This window comes from Cupressus sempervirens, chromosome 6 (genome assembly GCF_028749045.1).
Source record: "Cupressus sempervirens isolate cs-2001-9-10 chromosome 6, ASM2874904v1, whole genome shotgun sequence".
Taxonomy (NCBI): Eukaryota; Viridiplantae; Streptophyta; class Pinopsida; order Cupressales; family Cupressaceae; genus Cupressus; species Cupressus sempervirens.
The window spans coordinates 301447282-301471712 of NC_143123.1; the positions used below are offsets into that span (position 1 = coordinate 301447282).

The window sequence follows — 24431 nt, forward strand, 5'->3', positions numbered from 1 at the left end:
TCACAACACCAACCATCTCATTGCTCACAACAAGATGCTCTACAACATACAACTCACCACCAATAGCAATCAGATCATCCACGACCAAGTGCTCTGCAGTTTCCATGTTAGTCTCAACCGACTGATCATGAAAACCAACCTCCATCCCGACATCAACAAGGTTAGGAATATCCTCAGCAACAACCTCGAGGCAGTTGCTCTGTAGGTTCTATATTAGACTCCACAAACTGATCAACAAAACCAACCTCTTCCACCTCGACCTTGCTATGCCATTTTCTCTCTCGAACAAGTCTTTTAACCGGCTAGACAACTCTCTTCCGAGTAGACTCCAGCTCCACAAACATATATGGAATGCCTTCCTCATCCTGTCCTTAAGTCGATCAACCAAACTAGCTTCAAACCAAGCAGACACCTCCTTAGCTCGATCAACCAAATTAGCTTCAAACCGAATAGACACCTTCTTAGCTCGATCAACCAAACTAGCTTCAAACCGAGTAGACACCTTAGAAAGCCTTCTCTCCACCATATCACAAAGATTCACAATCATCCCAGGGTCCAATCCTCTTGGAGCCATCTCTTAAGATCTTTGCAAATCCTCTGCAACAAATCAACAACAAATAAATCTTCCCCAACAAGATCAACCTTCCATCTTTACATGCATCGATCCATCTGCAAGTCCTCTGCAATTGCAAGTAAGAACCACGATCTACCACCTTACAACCAAGAGACCTAGGACTCCAGAAAGAACAATCTACTACTAGATCAAGGTCTTTTGAGATCAACTTCTCTCAACCCAAGGTCCTAGTGCAAACTGCCTCAACTTCGGTGATCAGTTTACACACTCTAGAATAATTGTGCTCTAGTACCACCTAATGCAACGAGAATCCGAGGGTACCCTTATTGGAGGTAATTAGGATCCTTGCAAATAACCACACAACAAAAACACAACAACAATGCAAGATCTAATGCCAAATGCAACTCTTTACTTATAAATAATTGTTTACGTGCAATGTGCCCGACTACAAGGCCTTCCAAGTTAGGGCCAAATACGACAACAATTACAAAACAGTTTTGCAAGATCCCACAAGATCCAACTTACAATCCTAATCTCAGCTAGTCCAGATCCACACTCTGGAAGAAAGCCCCAAGGAAATCTCAACTTGTGCTTGCAAGACCACCAAGCAATCTCCTTGCTTTTCAAGCCATAGCTACTAGCCCTTCAAAGTTTGCTCTTACACTTCATCCTCTTCTCCAAGCTGGATGAATAATCATCTGACTCACTCCTCCGACTGAATGAATGCCTAAAGACTCCACAAGACCCCCTACTTGTACCCTTCAAAGTTTGCTCCTACACTTCATCCTCTTCTCCAAGCTGGATGAATAATCATTTGACTCACTCCTCTGACTGAATGAATGCCTAAAGACTCCACAAGACCCCCTACTTATACCCAACTAAGCCACAAGTCGGCTTAGTTCATTACAAATTAAATTAAATCCCTTACATTAAATATATGTTGAGCTACAAGTCGGCCTTCAAAAGATATTAAATGCCAAAATGCCTTAGAAGGCTTACAACACAAATTAAATGCACATAGGAGAGACAACCAAGACCCAAATAGGTCCACACAAACTCCCAGATCGATCCATGTCATGATCACAGACTACATGCATTAAATGCACCAAGAACTCCAGTTCGCACCAACACACTGCTGAGTGTCAGCAAACTCTAAAGCATTGTCGAGTAACCAACACATGTCGAGCTCCTTCAACAACCGAGCACCTCGGCCATACCATGCCCAATAACGACCAAGCATCCACCCTTCTTCGACCGAGCACCAAGCTTACCCACCAAGCCCATTCGGTCAAGCCTCTAACCGAGAAACTCCATAGAGATGACCGAGCACCTCCAACTTTCCATAAAAATGCTTGAATCTTTAGGAACCTTAGATACCCTTGCATCAAAACCTCAACACCTAGGCAATAATGCATGAGCTCAAGATCTGACATATCAATAGACTGGCATAAATTCTGTTTGATTGCCTAAATCAAAGATGTAGAATTGCCAATGATGATCAAATTATCCACATAACCAGAAGGATGATGTCAGTGTCAGTAGTATTGATGTACAAATTTGAGTTTGAAGAGCTCCTATGGAAGCCTTGATTACTGAGGTACTTATCGATTTTTATGCACCATGCCCTAGGGGCCTGCTTCAAGCCATAGAGAGCTTTCACCAATCTGAGAACTTGATGGTATTTACCAACAACCTTTAAAACCAGGAGGCTTTAGGAAAGCACTCTTGACGTCCATGTGATGGACCTTCCAACCAAACTGTGCTACCATGGCTAGGACTAATTTGATTGTGCTCATCTTTGTAGTAGAAGCAAAGGTCTCCTCATAATCAATGTCCTGACGTTGATAAAAACCCTTTGCAACTAAACAAGCTTTATGAAGAATCCACAAGTGTCTTAGTCCACCACTAAGGCCGGAGAGGAGAACTACCAACAGTAGTATCAGGAGATGCTTGGTGATAAGGTTCCTTATTAGAAGAATCTGGATCAAACTTAGCTGAAGCATCTACAAAGCGAGGTGATCCTGTAGGAGAAGCTGGACGTGTCTATACAGGGATCACTGGTATAGCTAGAGCTGTAGGAGCTACCAGAGCCCTCCCATTAGGTGGACCTAATGGAAGCCTAACTCTCAAATCATGAGCCTTCATAGGTTGGTCTACCGGATCAGGAACAAGAGAAACATGCATGAATGGTCCTTGTTGCTCATCAAAGACTACATCACGACTGTACAGGAGACGAGATGTCTAAGTGCCAATCAAGCGGTAGGCTTTTTGAAAACTACTGTATCCAGCAAGCAAAAGTTTAATGACTCTTACCATCCAACTTGGTGCGTGACGCATCAGGTATCTAAACAAAAGCAAGGGAGCCAAAAACGTTCAAGTGATTGATTTTGGGCTTGTGACTTGATTAGGCCTCTTTCAGAGTCTTACTTTTAATTGCCATTGTGGGTGACCGGTTCAAAAGATAAACTGTAGTATTGACTGCATTTGCCCAAAACTTCTTCGGAACATGTTTGTGTTCGAGCATGGATCAAGCCATTTCGGTGATTGTTCTGTTACAATGTTCAACTACGCTATTTTGCTGTGGTTTGTGGGGTGTGCTTAACTGACGTTTGATGCCATGAGTATCCAAGAAGCTAGAGAATTCATTAGAACAAAATAACCCTCCATTATTTGATGTAAGAGTAATAATAGATTTCCCAGACTCTTTCAATTGAAGGTTTATACTCATGAAATACAAGAAATGCATCTGATTTCTTTTTAAGAAAATACACCCACATTTTTCTACTGAAACCAGCAACAAACAACAAAAAATACCTGCACCCAAGAATAGGAGTGGCCATAGGGCTGCAGATATTGGCACGAACAAGTTGAAGTACCTGAGAAGCTTGCCGTGAATCGCCATTAGTGAAAGGTGTGCAATGTTGCTTCCTAGTTGGCATGCATCACAAACTCGAAGCTGCTAAGTTTGAATCTTTGGCAAACCGATGACAAGCTCTTCTCGAACAAGTTGAAAGAGATTATGCACATTTAAGTGCCCATATTGTGGATGCCAAATTGTGCTAGTATAAGACCGCCGAGCAGCCATAGCTAAGTCTCGAAAATCACCAAAATCAGTAAGGTGGAAAAGACCATGATCCTCAAGACCCACTGCAACAATTCACTGAGTCGCCCTTACAGTGATGGTACATTGATGTGAACTGAAGGTGACATCCAACTGTGGAGAATGTTCCAGTAACTGATGATTGAGAGTAGATTTAGTTACATCCATGGAATTTAGTACACATTGAAGAAAATGAAATTCCTCCCAATAGACTGTATCTGAATATTGCCTTCATTAGCAACGGTGTACTCTTCTTAGCCACGAAAAATAAGAGAATCTGAGTAAGGCTGGTAGTCAGTGATCCAATCTTTTCGGTGGGTGAAATGACGAGAGGCACCTGATTTAATATACTAGGCATACAATTTCACATGATCTGTAGGTCTTTTAGCCATTTAGGCGTAAAAGGCAAATTCCATTGGCTCAGTATGCTCTGCATTGTTTGCTTTGGGCTGCAAACTTGATTACGTAGATTGGGCAGCTAAGTGTTTCCGACATTCAACCTTCATGTGACCAAACTTGTGGCAATAGTTGCGTTGAATGTTCTTCTTTCGGGAGCCTTTTGAAGTTGGAGCAAAGGACTTATGCTGAGAAGATTGCTGAGACTTGCCTTTATCCTTTTGAAAGGATTTAGCAACAAAGACTTGTTTGTGGAGGTGGAGTTGGAACTACTACCGAACTGTTGTTTCCACCGATATTGTTGAAGCAGAAGTGTGCAAAGATCCGTGAACTTTAGATCGACACTAGAAGACGTGATGTCGAGTGTCTCGAGAAAATGCTCGTAGGACTTTGGTAAACTCCGGAGAGTGATAACCACAATGTCCTCTCCTTGCATCTTGCGAACAATGGCAAGCAACTGATCACAATTTCCTGAATTGTATTCAAGTGAGCCTGGAGCAATGTTCGCTCATCCATGATAATAGAAAACAAAGTTTTTTTCAAGAAGAAAGCTTTGCTTTTGTTAGAAGTCTCATGAAGATTTTTGAGTTATTGCCATATCTCGGCAATTGTTGTCTTGCCGGATGGAATTTGAGAGAGCTGATCATTAACTACGGATAATTTGAGAAGCATTATCGCCTCTCTATTATTCAAATCCCATGTATCCTGATTAGTATCAGGGGCAGTCAGATGCTGTGTAACACCTAGAACAATCTAATCGGTATTCCGATATCCAAAAATTTCTATTATTCGTTGCTTCCAAGTGCCATAATTTGAACCATTGAATTTTGAATTGTTGTTGAGCCAGAATATTAGTCAAAGGTATATTATTCGAGGCAAAAAAAAAGGCTTAGAAAATTTGAAGGATGACTTAGAAGAGAGCTCGAAAAACCTAGAAAGATTATGTTGTTAGTTTCTAGAGTCACTAGCTCGAAAATTGAGGCACAAAAATTGAGGCACCTAAGAAAATTGGACGATAACCCAATTGAGCTCTCGAAAAACCGACCAAGAATCTGTAATTAGAAAATAAATTTGAGGTAAAAAACTAGGGTTTCGAGCAAAACCCTACTTGGCTGCAAAGCAAGCTTCAACAAATGGTAGATTCGGGCAAAAATTGCAGAAAACGACCAGTTGTGAGCTGCTTTATTTCAGACGTTTGCTTCAAGCTCCAACAATGGCAGATTTGGTGAAAAAGAAGGGTTTGTTCTAGACGTTTGCTGCTCTAAAGAAAAACAAAAAATGCATATCGCTAGCTGCTGCAAGTGCTTTCTAGACACGATTTGCAGAAAAAAAATACCATTTTTGCTGTGATTTGAATTTGAAACGAGCCCCTCTAGTGAGTTCACAATGGACACTAAAAAACTCATGTGATAATCATTGAAAATCGTGTTCAGTATAAATGCGTAAATAGGGAAAAAAATTGCGTCTGGGAGAGACGTGAATGTACAGAAAAAAAATTTGCCCTAAACCTTGCTCCATTTTTTTATCAGTCAGATCTCTAAAATGGAAACCCTATTCGGGTTGTAGAGAGAGTTTCAGAAAACCTTAGAAATCATTTTGAAAATTTTTAGCAAATAATTTTGAAAGAAATTATAAATTTTTCAAAAAAAATTGAAGTGTTGGCTTTGATACCATATTACAAAGTAATTGGTAAAATACTTGCTTGTTATAAACAGAGACCGTGAGGTCTATATATACAAAAGAATAAAGCGATCTTTCCTTAGGAAACGATCGTAAAGAAAAAAAATTCTATTCTAGCTAAAAGAAAGCTAAAGAAAGCTAACAGATAACTACAACTAACTAAATATTAGAAACATTCTAATATTTACCATTAACTAATAAAAGAAGCTTATATATTATCGTAATATTCTCTTCATTCCATTCTTGCAGTAGCAACCTCAAATGCTGTTTTTTCCCTTTTAAGTTGCTTGATTTTATCGGAAGTCCTTACAACTTTTCTTCCAAATCCGCTTCTGCTTCTTCAGTAAGATCTTCAAGCTCTTGAACTTCATTTTGTACTTCTTCTAAGGCAATGAACAAAATTCTTCACATCAAGATTCTTCATCACCAGCATCAAATGAACTGTTATCTTCCTTTGAATATAGACTCATTTTGTACTTTTGAAACTTTTTCTCTTTTCCCTTATGTTTCTTCTTGTTGAACTTGGGTTTCTTTCCATTGTTATTGTCCGTACATTTTGCATTAGGTTATTTAACTGCAAAATGTGTTAAATTTAGAACCAGAAATATATAAATTGCTAGGCTTTCATTACTTGTAAATTATCAAAATCAGTAAATAATATTTAAGAAGCTTAATAATAACAACCCCCATGAAATGAATGAAATGCAATTTGAGGAATAAGAAAAACAAGTTATACTACAGTAAATTTCAAATGGTGTATTTCCATACAATGATGGGGAGTCCCATAAGGTAGACTTATGATAGAAGAGAACTCTAAGACAGTTGCAGGAGAGTTATAATCCGTGACAGAATTCTCAGGCTGAAAGTCTTGGGATCGATATAGTAATATTAGAAACAAAATTGGAGACCTTGTGCCCTAACCCTTTGATGGGAGCAATGTATATTTACATATTGCTAGGGTTAGAACCAAAAGGCGGTGGCCTAACCCGCGAGACTCAACTTACAGATTGATTTTTTTGCCCCTCCAGTCAGCTTTTGTTTCCTCCATGAGCGGACCATCCTACTCTAGAATATTGTGATAATAGATAGTTTTTATCATTATTATTTATTATTTAATGGTTATCTATTGTTATCTCTTGTAAATATTAGAATGTTTCTAATGTTTAGTTTTCTGTATGTGGAATAGAATGTTTCTATTCTTTATGATTGTTTTTGTATATATTGATCTCTTGATCATTGTTAATATCAAGCAAATATTTACAAAAGTTCTTTGAATTTTTTTGAAAAATATTATAATTTCTTTTTTTTTTTGTCAGTAATAGTTCTTTTTATATTATTAAAAAAATATTATAATTTCTTGTTCGAAATTATCAGAGCAATATTTTTCAAAATTATTCTCTGTGATATATGCTTCGACTATATGGCTTTTTTGTCGGCAACTTACGACCATTTTTCTACAACCGCCATTTGTAATTTTCTAGTAAAATAGCACTTAGTTTCATGCATTTTTTTGCAGTCTTTCGTTGTCATTTTTTTCATAAAAAACAACGGCCATTTTTGCCTGTTTTATGGTCATTTTTTGCCTATTTGATTTGCTCCCAAAATATGCCTTTTTTCCCTACAAATCTGCAATTATTTTGAAGCTTTTTTCAGCCTAAGCCATTTTTGTTCAAAACCCTAATTTTTTGTACCAGATTAAAATTATTTTTTATAGATACTTGGTGTATTTTTCGAGAGCTCAACTGTGTTGTCATTTTTTTTTTGGGTGGCTTCATTTTTGTGCTTCAATTTTCGAGCTCTTGGGGACCTCTTCAATTTTCCTAGGTCTTCTGCTTTTTTGCCTAAAGTATGTGCCTTTACAGATTTTCATGCTATGGCATCTTTGACTAATGTTTTGCTTGGGGGAAATCGTAAGTTAAACAGTCACAATTATGGCACGGATGCTAACCATATCTGAATACTGCAGTAGCAATCAAGTGGTTCTGGGTACTACAACTCAACCTCCTCAAGTTGGTCATGATCAATTGCATAATCAACATAATCGGGAGGCGGTGATGTTTCTCAAATTATTAGTACTTGATCAGCTCCCTCAGATCCCATCAGGCAAGACCACTGCCGAGATATGGGAGCATCTCAAGACACTTCATGAAACTTCAGACAAAAGCAGAGCCTTCTTTCTCAAGAAGACCTTGCTTTCTATTGTCATGGATGGGCGAAAATTGCTCTAGGAACACTTGAATAGGATTCAGGAAATATGTGATTAGTTGCTTGCCATTGGACGCAAGATGGAGGAAGGGGACATTGTGGTCATAACTCTTAGGAGTTTACTCGAGTCCTATGAGCATTTTATCGAGACTCTCAACATCACTTCTATTGGTGTTGATTTGAAGTTCACAAATCTCTACACACTTCTGCTTTAGCTAGAGCAGTGGAAACAACAATTCGATAGCAGTTCCAGCTCCACCTCCACAGAGCAAGCCTTTGCTGATAAATCCTTTTAGAAGGATAAAGGCAAGTCTCATTCACAAAAGTCTTCTCAGTAGAAGTCCTTTGAAGGCTCCAGAAAAAAGACATTGCAATCTTGTTCTCAACCCAAAGCAAACAATGCAAAGCACACTGAGCAGACAAAATTTGCCTTTTACGCCTTCATGGCTAAAAGACTTGCAAATTATGTGAAGTTGTCTACTTGGTACATTGATTCAAGTGCCTCTCATCATTTCACCTACCACAAAGACTGGTTCACTAACTACTAGCCTTATTCAAATTCTGTTATTATTGGTGGAGGGGAAGAGTGCACCATAGTCATTAAAGGCAACATTTAGATTCTGTCTGTTGGGAGGAATCTCATTTTCGTCGATGTGTACTACGTTCCAAGGGTGGAACTAAATCTACTCTTAGTCAGTCAGTTGTTGCGACACTCTCCATAGTTGATATAATCTTTAGCTCACATCAATGCACTATCATTGATAGGGCGATTCAATCTATTGTTGCAATGGGCCTTGAGGATCATGTTCTTTTCAAACTTACTGATTCTGGTGATTGTCGAGACTTAGGTATGGCTGCTCGGTGGTCTTCTGTCAGCACACTTTGGAATCAGGGGTATGGGCACTTAAATGTGCGCTATCTCTTTCAGCTTGCATGGGAAGAGCTTGTCTTCAGATTGCCAAAGATTCAGACTCAACAACTTGGAGTTTGTGATGCATGCCAGGTTGGAAAACAACATCACACACCTTTCACCAGTGGTGATTCATGGCGAACTTCTCAAGTACCTCAGCTTGCTCATGCTGATATTTGCGGCCATATGGCCACTCCTATTCTTGGTTCAAGTATTTTTTTGTTGTTTGTTGATGATGTCAGTAGAAAAATGTGGGTACATTTTCTTAAAAAGAAATCAACAACATTTACTGTATTTCAGAAGTTCAAACCTTTAGTTGAAAAAGAGTCTGGGAAATCTATCATTTCTCTTAAGTCAGACAATGGGGGGAGGGAATTTTGTTCTAATGAATTCTCTAACTTTTGTGATACTCATGGCATCAAGCCCCAATTAACCACACCCTACACACCACAAAAGAACAGTGTAGTTGAATGTCAGAACAAAACAATCACTGAGATGGCTTGATATATGCTCGAACACAGACATGTTCCAAAGAAGTTCTGGGCAGAAGCAGTCAACACTGCAGCTTATTTTTTTAACCAATAACCAATAGTGGCGGTTAAAGGTAAGACTCCGAAAGAGGCCTAGTCAGGTCACAAGCCTAGAATCAGTCACTTGAAGGTTTTTGGCTCCCTTGCTTTTGTTTGGATCTCTAGTGCGTCACTCACTAAGTTGGATGCCAAGAGTTAGAAACTTATGCTTGCTGGATACAGTCGTCTTCAGAAAGCCTACCGCTTGATTGACATTGAGACATCTCGTCTTTTGTACAATCATGATGTAGTCTTTGATGAGCAACGAGGACCATTCATGCCAATTTCTCCTATTCTTGATCTAGTAGACCAGCCTATGAAGGCTTATGATTTGGGAGTTTGACTTCTATTAGGTACACCTAATGGGAGGGCTTTGCCAACTCTTGTAGCTCCAGTTATACCAGTGATTCCTATACAGACACCTCGGTTTCTCCTGTCGGAGCACCTAGATATGCAAATACTTCACCTGAATTTGATCCCGATTCTTGTGATGAAGAACCCGATGATAGAACATCTCCTGATACTGGTGTTGGTCATTCTCCTCTAAGACCTAAGTGGTGGGCTAAGACACTTGTTGGTCTTTGAAATGATGAGCTCATTGATGGGAGAATTGCTCGAAAAAAAAGCAAACCTATAGAGTCAGTTAACTTTGCTCTCATTGGCCAACATTCTCAGTGCGTTTGAACCTCAAACATATCCCGAGGCTAAAGGAATTCCAGAGTGGGAACAAACCATGACATTTGAACACCAGAGCCTGATGAAGAATAACACCTGGAAGGTTCATTAGATGGACATTAAGAGTGCTTTTCTTGATGGTGACCTACATGACGCAACCTCCTTGTTTCAAGGTTGCTGGTAAAGAACACCAGGCTTTTACACTGTTGAAAGCTCTCTATGTTTTGAAATAGGCCCCTAGTATCATATATGAAAATTGATAAGTACCTCAATGATCAAGGCTTCAAGAGGAGTTCTTTAGACTCAAATTTGTACATCAAGACTACTGACAGTGACATCATCCGTCTGGTCATTTATGTGGATGATTTGATAACATTGAAAGTTCGATATCTTTGATTCAACAAATCAAACAGAGTTTATGCCAGTCTTTTGATATGACTGACCTTGGACTCATGCATTATTGCCTACATGTTCTACTGGTATGTTCGTTTCTCAGTCCAAATATGCTAGGGCTCTATTAGACAAGTTTCATATACAGGACTGCAAGCGTACATCTACAGCCATGGAGAAAGTTTTGAAGTTATCAATGAAGTCTGATTCTTCTCCAGTTGATGATACTACATGCATGCAACTAGTAGGCAACCTCATCTACCTCTGTGCTACTAGACCTAATATTAGCTTTGTAGTCAGCTACATCTGTCATGTCCCTCTCTTAGCAACATAATTATAACAGGGGATTTGCCTATCATTGACTCTCGTAGGCAAATAATTATGGGAAGAGGGTCGATTTTGTCTTCCAATTAAGTAAGCGGGGCCTACTCATTCCAATATTAAATAAAGGTTGTATTCTAACTTTATAAAGTTTATTATTTAATTTCATAAAGTTAATGTTTGTAGTGCAAGATGATTCCGGATAATTTCCAGAAACTTCCTGGCAAAAAGATAAATAGAGGGCATAGGGTTCCTTTTGGAGGCAGGCGATTAGTGGATTCAATTTCTTTTCAATTGAGGCAATTTGTAGCCATCGGTCTGCAAGTTCCCATGAGATCTCTGAGAACGGAAACTCTCTTAGATCTGCATAACTGAGGAGGTGGGATATCCTCTGAAGGGTTGCACACTGGACGTGGTCTTCAGCCATTGAGATTATTTGCATATTCGGATTACTGGAAGGGTGACGATTTGGATTCCTGTGGATTGGCACAAAAAGCCCTCTTTCAGTCATCAACAACAGTTCAAGTATTTGTGATTACGCATTGTCTTACAGCTTGAGAGTGTTATCTCGAAAGGGGTGGTAGAAGAGGCTGGTGTTATTGATGCATCATCGTATTGGAGGACAGTCGGTAATTGTATAAGCCGGCAGCTGTTTTTTCAAGACCCTTCTTTCGATCCTATCTCCTGTACCACAGCGGACATTATCGAACAGTGGAAGTCCGGATCCGCAGACTCTCAAATTCCCAGATCGCATAAAATGGAGGCCTCATCTGATTAGTAGCATTGCGGGTTGAAGTTGGAGGACGGTAGTTCAGAATCGGACCAATATCTATTCCCGACGCAGTTGATTACCCAAAACAAACTCTGCGGCAGGTGGTAATAGTATCAACGCGGGTTTAAAAAGGGAAGATATTAATCGCACAAGGCCAGTAGGTGAAGGCGTCAGCAAACTCAGGCACTCTGCGGTTCGGCCGGGAGCTGTTCCTCGTAGCGGCACCATCTCCTCCCCGTTTTTGACAAACCCACGTGCGGGCACCCTCTACTACGTTTCCATCAAAGGCATAACCGTGGGAAGATCAGTGGTGGCTCTCCCAAAGTGGCAACAACAATCACTGGTGAGACGGCAGCAGGGATGAGTTAGCAATCAGAGTGACAGATATCCAGGTTCCTCTGTTATGTACATTTTTCCCGATTGGATATTATCATTCGGTTATTTCCATCTGATAATATCGTAGCACTTATAACCAAATTATTTGAATTTGTTTTTGATATTTGGTGAATTTACTGGAGATCTCATGTACTGAAATTCATGCCCAGTGTTAATCGGAGTCCTTCATTTCAGAACTGTTATTTAGTGACATAAATAGAGCGGGTTACTTGCCAAGTGTTTGACAAAACGTCTAACCACTGAAGTATAGAGAAACTTTGTTGTTTTAAGGATTTTTAACCTATTGGGGTTGTTTCAACATCTCACGTTTAATGACAGCTCCTAAGGCTGATCATTGTATGGTAGCAAAGCATGTGCTTCGCTATATGAAGGGTACTAGATGATGGACTTCTTTATCATCGGAGTTGTAATGCTAAACTTAGTGGGTTCACATATTCAAAATAGGTAAGTTTTGTTGATGATAATAAGTCAACATTTGGATATGTGTTCAGTTTGGGTTCCGGTGCCGTCACATGGACCAGTAAGAAGCAACAAACAGTTTCTATCTTCTCTACAAAGGTTGAATCTGAAGTTGTTTGGCTTCGTCAAATGCATAGGGATATGCAGATGTCACAAGAATGCACGACAACGTTGTTTGTTGATAACCAAGGTGTTATCAAGTTAGCTCAAAATCCAAACTTCCATGAATGAACCAAGCATGTTGATGTTCACTGTCACTAGATACGACAGCTGGTTGAAGACAAGACAATTGACTTGCAGTGGATTCCTACAATGGATCAGACTGCAGACCTTCTCACCAAGCCTCTTGGTTCAAATAAGTTTGTCCAATTTAGAGAACAGCTTGGTGTTGTGAATAGATTAACCATTAAGGGAGGGTGTTACGATAATAGATAGTTTCTATTATTATTATTTATTATTTAAGGGGTTATCTATTGCTATCTCCTGTTAATATTAGAATTTTTCTAATAATTAGTTTCCTCTATCTAGAATAGAATGTTTCTATTCTCTACGATTGTTTCCTAGGGAAACATTGTTCATTCTTTTGAATATATTGATCTCATTGTCATTGTTAATATCAAACAAATATATACCAATTACTTCATAATAGAATTAGCCACATGGCGATCGGGATGTCTTCGTCGTCACTCATTTTCAGCCTATCCTCTCTTATGAAGTTCTTAAGTCAGTCAACTGCACAGCCTGTTAACTTTGCTCAAATTTTAGTTTAAGCATTGAAATGTCATTTTCCTTAAGTACAACCTCTATTGAAATTTATTTTGTACTTCTTGTCAGATTTTCAAGTCTCAGAGATGGGATTTTATATTGTTTAGTGCAAGGAAAGATGTGAGATATGTTTCACACTACTTGCTCTTTTCGCCATGAGGTCTGAGATTTGTAATGTTTAATCCATGGAAAACATATATGCATTCGTTTTATATTGTTTAGTGCAAGGATTGATGTGAGATATGTTTCACACTACTTGCTCTTTTCGGCATGAGGTCTGAGATTTGGAATGCTTGAATCTATGGAAAACATATATGCATTCATTTGTGAGTTGTGACTCTTTTGTGATTGTATCTGAAGAAAACTAACACAAAAATTTATTTGCAGGCTCAAAAAAGAAAACTTGGTTTGCTAGAGGAAGATACAGATCTCAAGAAACTTGCTAATTCTGTAGCAGACAGACAAAATGAATTTGCAAAGAAAAAGTTGATCTCAAGAGACCCGGAATCTGGCAGAATTCATGGTAAATTTATTGTGCCTATTTGCTACTGATTAAGATTTAATGTTTGGTGTACACTCTTTCACTTTTGTTTTGAATGCAGATAATTCAGAGAGAACATTTTATAAAGAATTGGTTAAAGTGATAGAAGCATCAGATGTTATTGTGGAGGTTCTAGATGCTAGAGATCCTCTTGGATCCCGATGCATAGACATGGAGCAAATGGTACTGAAAGCTGGGGCTGAAAAGCGTCTCATTTTGCTTCTTAACAAAATAGGTTAGCTTTTTAAATTTTTCATGCAGCGTGTACTGCGCCCTCCCTTTAGATTTGGGGGAACATATGACATATAAAACTAAGTTAGTTGACAGCATTGTAAATGTTGAAATAGCAGGTTTTTTTATTGTTATAATGAAGTTTATAACTTTATTCTTTAGATTATTTAGTTTGTCTATTGAGTTAAGGAGACAGTATTTTTTACTGGTTTTTATGGTTTAATTTTTTTCAGAAAATGAGTTCTTCACTGTAAGTAAATGCTTTTGTTGTGCTTAGCTCGCAGACTATAGGCACAGAGATATCACACAGAATGATGAAGACTAGTTCATCTGCTCCCTTTAGCATGCTACCCCGAGTTTCCTGTTTTCCACCATAAGGTGGCAAACATTAAAAGTTGACTTAGAATTCCTTTATTTTAAAATAGCTTATTTTAATAAGCTTGTTTCAATTTATATTTTTTTGTTCATTGATTTGTTTTTGCTGGGGTAAACAAGATAAAGAAAAAATATTATTAGAATATATGTTGAATACAGAACGTCACTTGCAAAAAATATTAAGGGATTTTACTTCTTGAACTACCATTTCTGTCAATACCTCAATCTCAAAAGGCCCTGACATTAAATTCATAGACTTCGTCAACATTAGCAATTAAAGAACGAATAATATTAAGTCTTAGGTTTTTAACACATGATACTGCCCTTCTGGGAAGCAACTATATATTGAGTTTAAGCAGCGAGACTGCTTAACATTCTTGGAGGGTAGGAAGTCAAGGTGCACAGGTAGAAAGCATACTGAAAGAATCATGCCATGGCATCATACATATCAAAATAATTAGGATACTAGTAGCTAGTGCAGGTTGCAAGAACCAAACCCGTTCTAGAACAGTGGAAATATTTTTCAAAGCAAGTCCACTCTATCCTGGCATACATAAAAGCTTTACTTCCAGCACAAAGGTTTCCGATTGATCATACTCAGCTAAAGGAAGGTGCTTCCAGTGTCTACGACTGACGCTCTTCTGTTTTAACAGTAGTGAACTAGGTAGTTGCTGAAGCAGGGAGTACCCACTATCTTGTGAAGAAATAAGGGTAGAATCATGCTATCCAAGAGCAGTTTTCAAGATTCCCAGGTCATTTTGAATGGTCACAATCCGCACTATGTTTTACGAGAAGCATTGTGTCTTCCAAAACACTTGTCATCATTGGTTATGGCAAAAGGGTCCTCTTGGATACTGTTGATGTAAATTGTTATTGGGGTAGGTGTTGAGTACCTTACATGACTAGTATTTAATGTTGGCAGTGAAGTGTGATCTGCTTGGAATGGGCAGCATGCGTGCGGAATTTTGCACCACTTTTTAATATTGTTAGACAGACTTTTGTACATCATGTTGGGGTTGCCACAGGACAGATAAAGATATCTCCAAGACAGAGTATGAAGAGCCACAACTTGGTGCCCTTGGGAGGTCAAACGTCACCAGTGGTAGGTAAAGGCTCACCAAGTCACATGAAGGGTCACACTTGTGGTGCCTTGGGTGATGTAGACCAATGGGTTTGGGTTCATGGATAAGTTGGTTGCTTATGTATGGGTCTGGGTTCATGGAAAAATTATTTCATTAAGTATGGGTTTGGGTTCATGGAGAAGTCACTTTCCTAAGTATGGGTTTGGGGTTTGCGTGTTGGTGAGCACAATACTTCATTATTTGCAAAAAAGACAATTCTTATATTTTCATAGTTCATTGGTTCATGTCAAATGTTAATATAAAATGAAGATTACAGTCAAAATTTTAAACTTTGTATTGCATTTTCATTAAGGGTTTTGTCAGAGAAATCAACATTTGGCTCATTTGAAACACTGTTGGCTGGAATGACCTCTCCTGCTAGCCATGTCATATGTAATATTTGCCTTATTTAAAGAAAATATGATATTTTGTGCCATTGAAGCACCTTTTTCCACACATTAAGGTCTTAGATATTGTTCCCTAACAAATTTGCCCTTTGAAAGTAAATGAATTTTGATTCTATTTAACCCAAAAAATGAGGACAAGAATATTAACAACTAGTTAAGTTATTGATTAACTTCCCTCTGAATTTTCACAAGGCACAACTTCCTTGATAAGTAGGAGATATTTTCCACAAGTCAAATTGTGATATTGCTATCAGGGTTCAACTGTGTAGTTTTTGAGTCAAACTCATTGACCTGTGTGGTTGACAAGATTCCATCTCTCGTGAGAATGAATAGAACACTTAGCATTCATTGCATCTAGGTGATGCTCACAGACGTGAAGTGCCAAGACTTCCCAGGTCGTCACACATCCCAGTACTGCTCCAGCTCAAGCACACTCAACCACAGAGTTTCCTCCAAGGTTAAGCCCACTTTGTATCCAATAACATGTATTCATGGTCATGAAAAAAATGAAGTTAGAATCTCGCTATGACTGAAAATGAAATGATTTTAGGTGTTTGCATGTTACTTAAAGTTTGCTTTACCTATTTTGCTGATTGAAAGTTCAAAGGGTTAAAGTGATTATGAGTTTGATCAATTCAATTGGGTGTAAATTTAAGCTTGAATTGGTGATTACTGATTCAGCCCCCCTCTCAGTAATCATTCCTATATTAACAACTTTTGTAAGCTTTATAAAAGAAAGCATGGCTGTGAGTTTGATTTTGGGTGACAAAAAGGCAATGAAATCATTGTAGGGCCCAGTACAAAGTTTTGAAATGCACGATTCTTTATTTAGGTCTTTCAAGCCTTCAACAACATCATTCTACTTCTGAGGCACTTTTGAAGTTCTGAGCTGTGAGTTGGAGTTCGACAAGGTTGTGGAAAAGTTGTCGGCTGCAACAATGCTTTTGAATTCAAGTGAGTGTGCTGCCAGAGGCAGAAACATAACCTTTTTCTTGCAAGATGGAATTCTGTGAAAGAAATAAAGGTTTTGAAAACTCTATTGGCCCTAGGAGTGGCTTTGAGAACACAGGTTAGGCCCAACATTAGGAAAGACCTAAATACTTTTTGAAGAAAAGACTTTAGGACAGACTTAGAATGGCTTCTAAAGGCTTTGTCAGGTATCAAATGTGTTGTGAAAACCTTGTCGGAGCCCAACGATGGACTTAGAAGTTTAGAACCATCTTTAAAGGCCAAAAATTTGCAAGAAATGCTTAAAGCTTTAGGTAGACTTAGTAGATTTATAGAGGCATGGAGAAACTCAACAAGACTCCTAAGGACTTGAACCTATTCTTTAATGGGCAAAGGAAACATTAAAGCTGGGAACCAAATCCAATGCAACATATCCCTATTCTTTCTTGCTCCTTCATTGTGATTGGGTATCTTGAATGACAAGATATGCAAGTTGGAATGAACATAGATTAAATGCTCAGCTTTTATTTCAGCCAACAAGTTGCATTTAACTGATTGGAATCATTGGATAAAGGAGCATGTAATCAAATCTGCAAATAAACATTAAATTTTAATAAGCTATTAGTGTAAATTTGGTTGGCATTAATTTATAAATCTTAATCAGTTATTTATGTAAATTTGCAAATTACTACTGTTAAAAATTTAAAGGTAATCCTCAAACTGTATTTCAAGTTTTCAACTTCTGAATGGTCTTTTGTTTCAAGTAACAAATAGATGCCTTCTTATTCATATTCCTCCTCTTGAGTTTTACTTTACAGCCTTGCTCAAAATCTTTATTTTAGAAGAAACAGATTGAATGATACTATCATGTCCCCATAACATCAGATCGGACATAATACAGAGGTCTTGTATTTTTTTTTGAGATCTTCCCTTTTCAGCACTCATTCGAGGGGTGTGTGTGTGTGTGTGTGTGTGTGTATGTATACATACATACATATATATACACACATAGAGACATGTATATGTGTATATTATTATTTATGTGGCTTATGCATAAACAGATAATGCTCAAGTGTACACTCATATTATAGAATATAAGATATGTCTGTCTGTCTGAAATCCATCTTCTCAGAAGGGCCTGGGGTACAAGAGGAGGGTTATTAAAGTAAGCCACCCAAGAGATGACCATATAAATGGTTCAAGGGCCAAGAGTACTTTGGCATTCATCCTGCTCTTGGGCTTAGAGAGGAAGAACCAAGGAACCCCCTTACAACCTACGCTTGATTGCAGTGATGACACTTGTCTTTTGGGGGGGGGGGGGGGGGGGGGTTGGAGGGGGGTTGACGACAAGATTGTAATGCCCCCTTTTTGGGACATTAAGAATTCTAAAGTCAAATTTATGAAATATTTAATTTTGCTTATGAGAGCTTAACACATATCTATAAAAAGGGCCAATTTAATATTAAAGGGGCATTAATAAGAGTCAAAATGTCAAGATGACAAGGAGGCAGGGTAGAGGAAGCTGAAGAGTCATGGCATTAGACAATAAAAGGAGGAGGGATGGTTTCATTTGGGCAGGCTTGGATCTGAGACTTATTTTCTGGTTTCTCTTTGGAGAACTTTGGGAAGCTGCTAGCTTTCTCTGGTTGAGGATCCTGAGGACGAAAACCTTCGGGCTCTTCTTGGGTGGATTGGACCTAGCCCCGATTCATCATTGTGGTGGATTCATATCAGAATTCACACTTGGGATTACAGGTGCATTTTATAGTTATTTCCAATTTGACTGTATTTTTTGTATTCAAGATTGGACTTGATATCTGGTTATTGTATTGCTGATGTATAATGCAGTAACATATTCTGAGGCATTTTAACAAGAATTTACTGGTTATTAGCTTTTGGTTTCATTGCACTTTTTATCTGTTTTATTTTGAAAATAACTTGAGAACAAATTGGAGATAATATCCTACTGGGATATTATAGAGATATTGATAGGGAAACTAGGTGCAATCAACACACTAAGTAGGCCAAGGCCACTTGGTGGATTTCTATATTGACTGCTTAATAAGGTCAAGAGGGCTCTGACATTTGCTCTGCTTTTGGGCTTAGTGTATAAATGGCTTCACACAAACCTGTCATGTTTCTTCCTCCAAACCCTAATTTGCTTGTTATATATTATATGAATGTGATGTGATTTCGTCTAAGCCTTATAATCATAAGTATACATGCACATGTTTCTTAGGATTGCTTGATTCAAATCCACAGTTGCGTTATTGAAAGTGATATTTTACTTGGTAAGATGTAGCCCTAACCCTAATTCGTTGCAGCAGTGACTCTAGGACAAATTCTAAGGCTAATTCATGTAAATTTGATTACTGTTAAATCATTAAATTTTAATCACCCATTCATGTAAAATTTACTAGTATTAAATTATTAAATCTTAATCAGCTATTTATGTAAATTTGCAAATAAACATGTCAATGTAATTAAATAAGTAAATATAAAAACTTAAATTACCACTGTTATAAATTTGAAGGTAATACTCAATTGTATTTCAACTCTAAATGTTGTTTTATTTCCTGTTTTAACGAGATGCCTTTGTTTATCAAATTCCTTGTTCTCTTACTTTGTACTCTGGAGTGCTGCTTGAAATTTGTATTTACTATTTTAGATGAAACAGATTGAACAGATACCATATTTTTCTTTTGTCGTTTTATATATAGCACGTGGCATTACAGGGCGTGAGTAATTTTAGAAAGGATAATTTATAACGTAGCCTCATCAGTGAACAGAATGATGTTGTTTGATCTTTTTTACCTTTCCATCATCTATGTTTTAATTTTCAATTCAACGCAACCAGTTGGCTGATCTATTATCTGCTTTATTCTGTTCCTACAATTGCTACATTTAGAACTTTTTGAATGTACTAAATGATATTTAGGAAATCTTATCCATTTTATCATTCTTCTGCCTTAAAATCTATTTCAATTTTTTTATTTAAAATATCTAAAATGATGCCATTTATTAGTTTTGCTAATGCATCTTTTATAAGTGATCTGCAGATCTTGTTCCTAGGGAGATTGCAGAGAAATGGCTCAAATATTTTAGAGAAGAGCTGCCAACTGTAGCTTTCAAGTGCAACACCCAGGAGCAGAAGTCAAATTTAGGATGGAAGTCTGCTTCAAAGGCTCTCAAGCATCCTCCTCGACTTCAAACTAGTGACTGTCTTGGGGCTGACATACTTGTCAAGTTGTTGAAAAATTACTCTAGGAGTTACGAGGTGCATTCTCTATCATCCTATGCATGCTCTTGTCGTTAAACTGAAAGAGTAGATTATGTCAAAAAATGATTTAATTACATCATGCACTCTGCCCCTTTAAGGTGAGAGAAAAGGGTTTTCAATATGACAACAAAACAAGTATCGAACCTATAACCATGATAGCAGTAAAATACGGGTCATACAAGCATAAGCCAAGCAGCTCTTGCCAAATTTCTGATATAAATATCTCTCAAACCACATAAGGTTCACGCTGTCAACAGCAATTAGAAGGCACAATACCAGAGTCACTAGGAAATGATTGGTGTCCCAGAACAGGAGACTAATGCTTGGGTGGGGATGCCATTATTCAAAAAATATGGAGATGTCAGGATACGTCAAAGTCTTGACATTTTGAGACTTCCTCATACCTGTCTCCGAATTGGGGTTTTATATCCGATATGGGATATGGTTCAGTGTTAGGGCTCAATCTTCTAGGTAAATATGTTTAATGGATACATGCACTCCTCATGATAATTCAAACCAAGTCCCCCAGCAGAATGAGCCATCGGATGTTATAGAAGCCACATATTGAATGAAATAAATGTCTAAATCAACTCAAAGCATTTAATTAAATTCTGTCGCAGTGGGGCATAGTGTGATTCATAAAGCCACTTGCAATCATTGAAACAAATGTTTTCATAATTTAATTATACGAGTTGCACATCACAAAAAGAGCACTATAATTTGCTGATGAATTAGAAACATATATTACCTGTACGTCCACTCCCGCAATGATCTTTCTAAAATGATAATTGATTGTTGTTATAAACAAAGTAGAGGAGTACTCCTTATATAAGCAATTACAGAAGATCTTTCCACAAAGGAAACAATTAAATACTATCTAACTGGCTTACAAAATAGAAAGTTGCTAACCAAAGTAACTGAACAACTTAAAAGACTTAAATGACCATTATAAGCTAAATATTACAATATTACTTTGATACTCTCTCTTAATAGTCATTCTACCAACTACCCTACAAAAGACTTGACATAATATGTAGGACATTTGGCCACAAATTTAGAACACTCTGCCACATGAGCTCATTATTGGGACCCTCTGCGGTTGGACTTCTGATAAGCCAATTACTTTGTACAGAACTTTTTCTTTATATTAAAATAGTTCAACAAGCTGGTACGTCTATCAAAGCATAGAGTTCAAGGATACATCTTCAAGACAATGGACTAGGAAGAGCATGGAAACTGGAAGTACTGTACTAAAATAGTCATACCCCACTTTTATATACAATTGTAAAATAGTGACAATGTCTTGCTGTGTACTGTGTCTATAGTATTTACATTTAGTCCGCTTGTAGCATTAGTCTTTACAATTCAAAATATAGAAGCTAACTATAATATATATCATCAAAACAAGAAACTGGGAATCAGAAGTTCAACTGCCCCAACCATCATTGCTCTTATTAGCAGCATTCTGTGGGTCTTCAAACTGAGAAGGGCTGATAAGCCTTTCCCATCCACCAGCAGCAAGTCTAGTGTGTTTCCAGCAGGGACCTCTGTGTTACCATCATTGTTGTTACCATGATCTTCCCCAATATTATATTCCTGTATTATCTGATTAAGGTTGTTGAGTTCACCAGGTTCCAGCTTGCTTTTGAATTCATTGAGGTACTGTAACAGCTTTGATATCATCTTTGAAAATCAATAGTGATCCTTCATAAACTAGCAGCATCTCCAGGGTTACTGAGATCTGAGACATGATAGAGAAATGAATGAGTTTAAGATTAAACTCAGTAAGCCTCCTCCTGTTGTGAAAAATCTCTTCATTTCTTTACTTCCAAAGAAACCACAAAACTTCGCAAGACAAAACAGATCAAGACTTGTTAAGATTCATATCAAAGCAATCTACATAACCAGCAAGGATCTCACTTCATGAAATGTCCAGTCGACTATCCCAAACAATGGGAGAACCCAGAAAAATGGACCAGACCTCACTGGCAAAACAACAATCAAAATATATATGCTCAAAACTCTGATCAACCAAACAGATACCACATTTGACAGAATCAAGAACCACAGAATTAAGGACAGTTTCCACTGCCAGCTTTTTAAGCTGCAACAACCATCTAAAACATAGCTTTTTCGGTTCAGAAGGGGATTGCAGAAAAACCTCAAAGAAAAACTGTAATCAGAAAAAGGAAACTTGAAACCTCAACACTGATTCAACTGATTGAAGATAGTGGAATCATCCTTAAGCAGGCTATACAGCTGCTTGGTAGAGAACTGCATGAGTTTAGATGCATCTGACCATTTAAGCTGTTTCAAGAGAGTGTCAGTATCAACAGTTTTACCCAAAGTAGAATATCTTATGGCTTTACACAACAGAGTATAAGTTTTGTTTTGAGTAAGGGGAATCCCAACCTTAACACCAATATACTCCCACGAACCCAATCGGGAATTCACCAAAAGATTCGCTAATAAATGATATGTCTTTACTATTCCAAATTTTGACAGAGCAACTTTGAGTCAAGCAAGAGGTTTGTTATTCAAATATACCCGCCACCAAATTGATCTGTCCACCACAGGATAAGATGGATGTCATCCCACAACACATGTCTGGGAGAAAACTCCTCACATGTGACCATGCCTTCCATTATGAAGCAAAGACATTTGTGCCAAATATCTTCACATTAAATTCCCCCAAAATAATATCACATAAAGGAATATCCATCCACTGTTTACCTTTTTTGATAACAAATCACTTAATGTTATTTCTAAGTAAGACTTTCCAAGGCTCATTGCCATTAATAGATTTGAATATCCATTTAGCAGCCAATGCAATGCCATGAGAATTGATGTCCCTTAGCCCCAAGCCACCCAACTTTTAGGCCGGCAGCAACAGTTCCAGCTGACACAATGCCGCTTCTTGTTACCAATCCCATCAGAATAGAGGAAGCCCCTCATAATCTTTTCAATCACGTTCGTTTGATAATTGGAGAACAACCAAGCAGAAGAGAAGTAGATATCATGAAAAGCCAGGACGTTTTTAGCAACTTGTATCCTTCCTGCTTAAGACAATAGGCGAGTTTGTCATTTCAAGTTTTTCTTTTTCAATTTTCTCATAAGTCCAAAGTCACATATCCTTAGCGGATGGTTCAACAACAAAAGGGATACCGAGATATCTAATTATAGTATTAGGCCCAGCCCATTGCCAACCATGGGAGATCACCAAGAACAATGGATTTATGAGGAGCAATCTTAGCTCTAGAGGCAAGACAAAAAGTCTGCAGCCTATCCAAAGCATTAACAAAGTTATCCTCCATGAGTTCAAGAAAAGAGTTGTATCATCAACAGACTGTGCATTAATAAGATCCTCCTTGTTAGGAAGGGAGATACCTTTAATCGGGGGGCCGAGCTTAGGAGTTCTAAGGATATAATACAGAGCATCAGCAATAATGACAAACAAAGCTGGAGCAATAGGGCAACCTTGTTGGATAGAACATTGAAGAGGGATGACCTTAGAGAGTTCCCCATCGACCTCAACAACAGTAGAGGAATTCTTAAAGAGAATTTTAATCCATTTGCAGAAGTACTCAGGAAAGCCAAAGCCTGCAACATGCCAATTATAAATGACCATTCAGCTCTATCATATGCCTTTTCAAAATCAAGAAGAATCATAGTAGCAGATTGCCCATCAGCCTTAGCTAGGTGCATTGCCTACCAGCTAGTTATCAAATTCTCTAGAATGTATCTGCTTTTAATAAACCCAGTTGGAGTAAACGAGATGAAATTCTTTAACATGTCAACAATCCTTCTGGCCAGTACATTAGCAATGATTTTGCAAGAGAAATTCAAAAGATTGATAGGTCTCCAATTTTTTACTTTTGAGTCTCGTCCCCACTTTTTGGCAATAGCTTGATAACACCCCTATTAATGTGCACTCCCGTTGAACCTTGTTCAAAAACATCTTCATAGAGTGTCAGAAGTTCCAACCCAATCCAATCCATATTTTGTTTGTAAAATTGAGCAGGCTGTCCATCAAACCCTGGAGACGTGTCATTAGCCAGTGACCACATAGCACCTTCAATTGCTTTAAGTGTGATATACTTATCTAAAGCAGCCACCTTCTACCTAGGCAATTTTTTCAGGATCAATTTCAAACACTTATCAAGGGCCTCTTGATTTATGAGGCCATGCTCGGAAGAAAGAAGCTTGCAAAAAAATTGAATAAGGCATCTTTAATTGCATTCGGATCATGAGTGTGACCTGGATCAATTTGAATTTCTTTTATAAGTTCCTTTTTATTTTTGGCTTGGATCAAATTA

The 24431-nt window shown here is 37.9% G+C and overlaps 1 protein-coding gene across 1 annotated transcript in view; it reads left to right on the forward strand.

Moving 5' to 3' along the window:
* The first annotated feature begins 12299 nt into the window (after positions 1–12299).
* The window catches only part of LOC149552400 (guanine nucleotide-binding protein-like NSN1), a 44740-nt gene continuing 32608 nt past the window's right edge, over positions 12300–24431 (forward strand). The window contains exons 1-6 of the mRNA XM_089790200.1: positions 12300–12360; positions 12480–12508; positions 12709–12837; positions 13600–13735; positions 13815–13988; positions 19895–20112. Coding sequence (XP_089646326.1) covers positions 12300–12360; positions 12480–12508; positions 12709–12837; positions 13600–13735; positions 13815–13988; positions 19895–20112 — 747 coding nt within the window. The remainder of the gene's footprint in view (positions 12361–12479; positions 12509–12708; positions 12838–13599; positions 13736–13814; positions 13989–19894; positions 20113–24431) is intronic.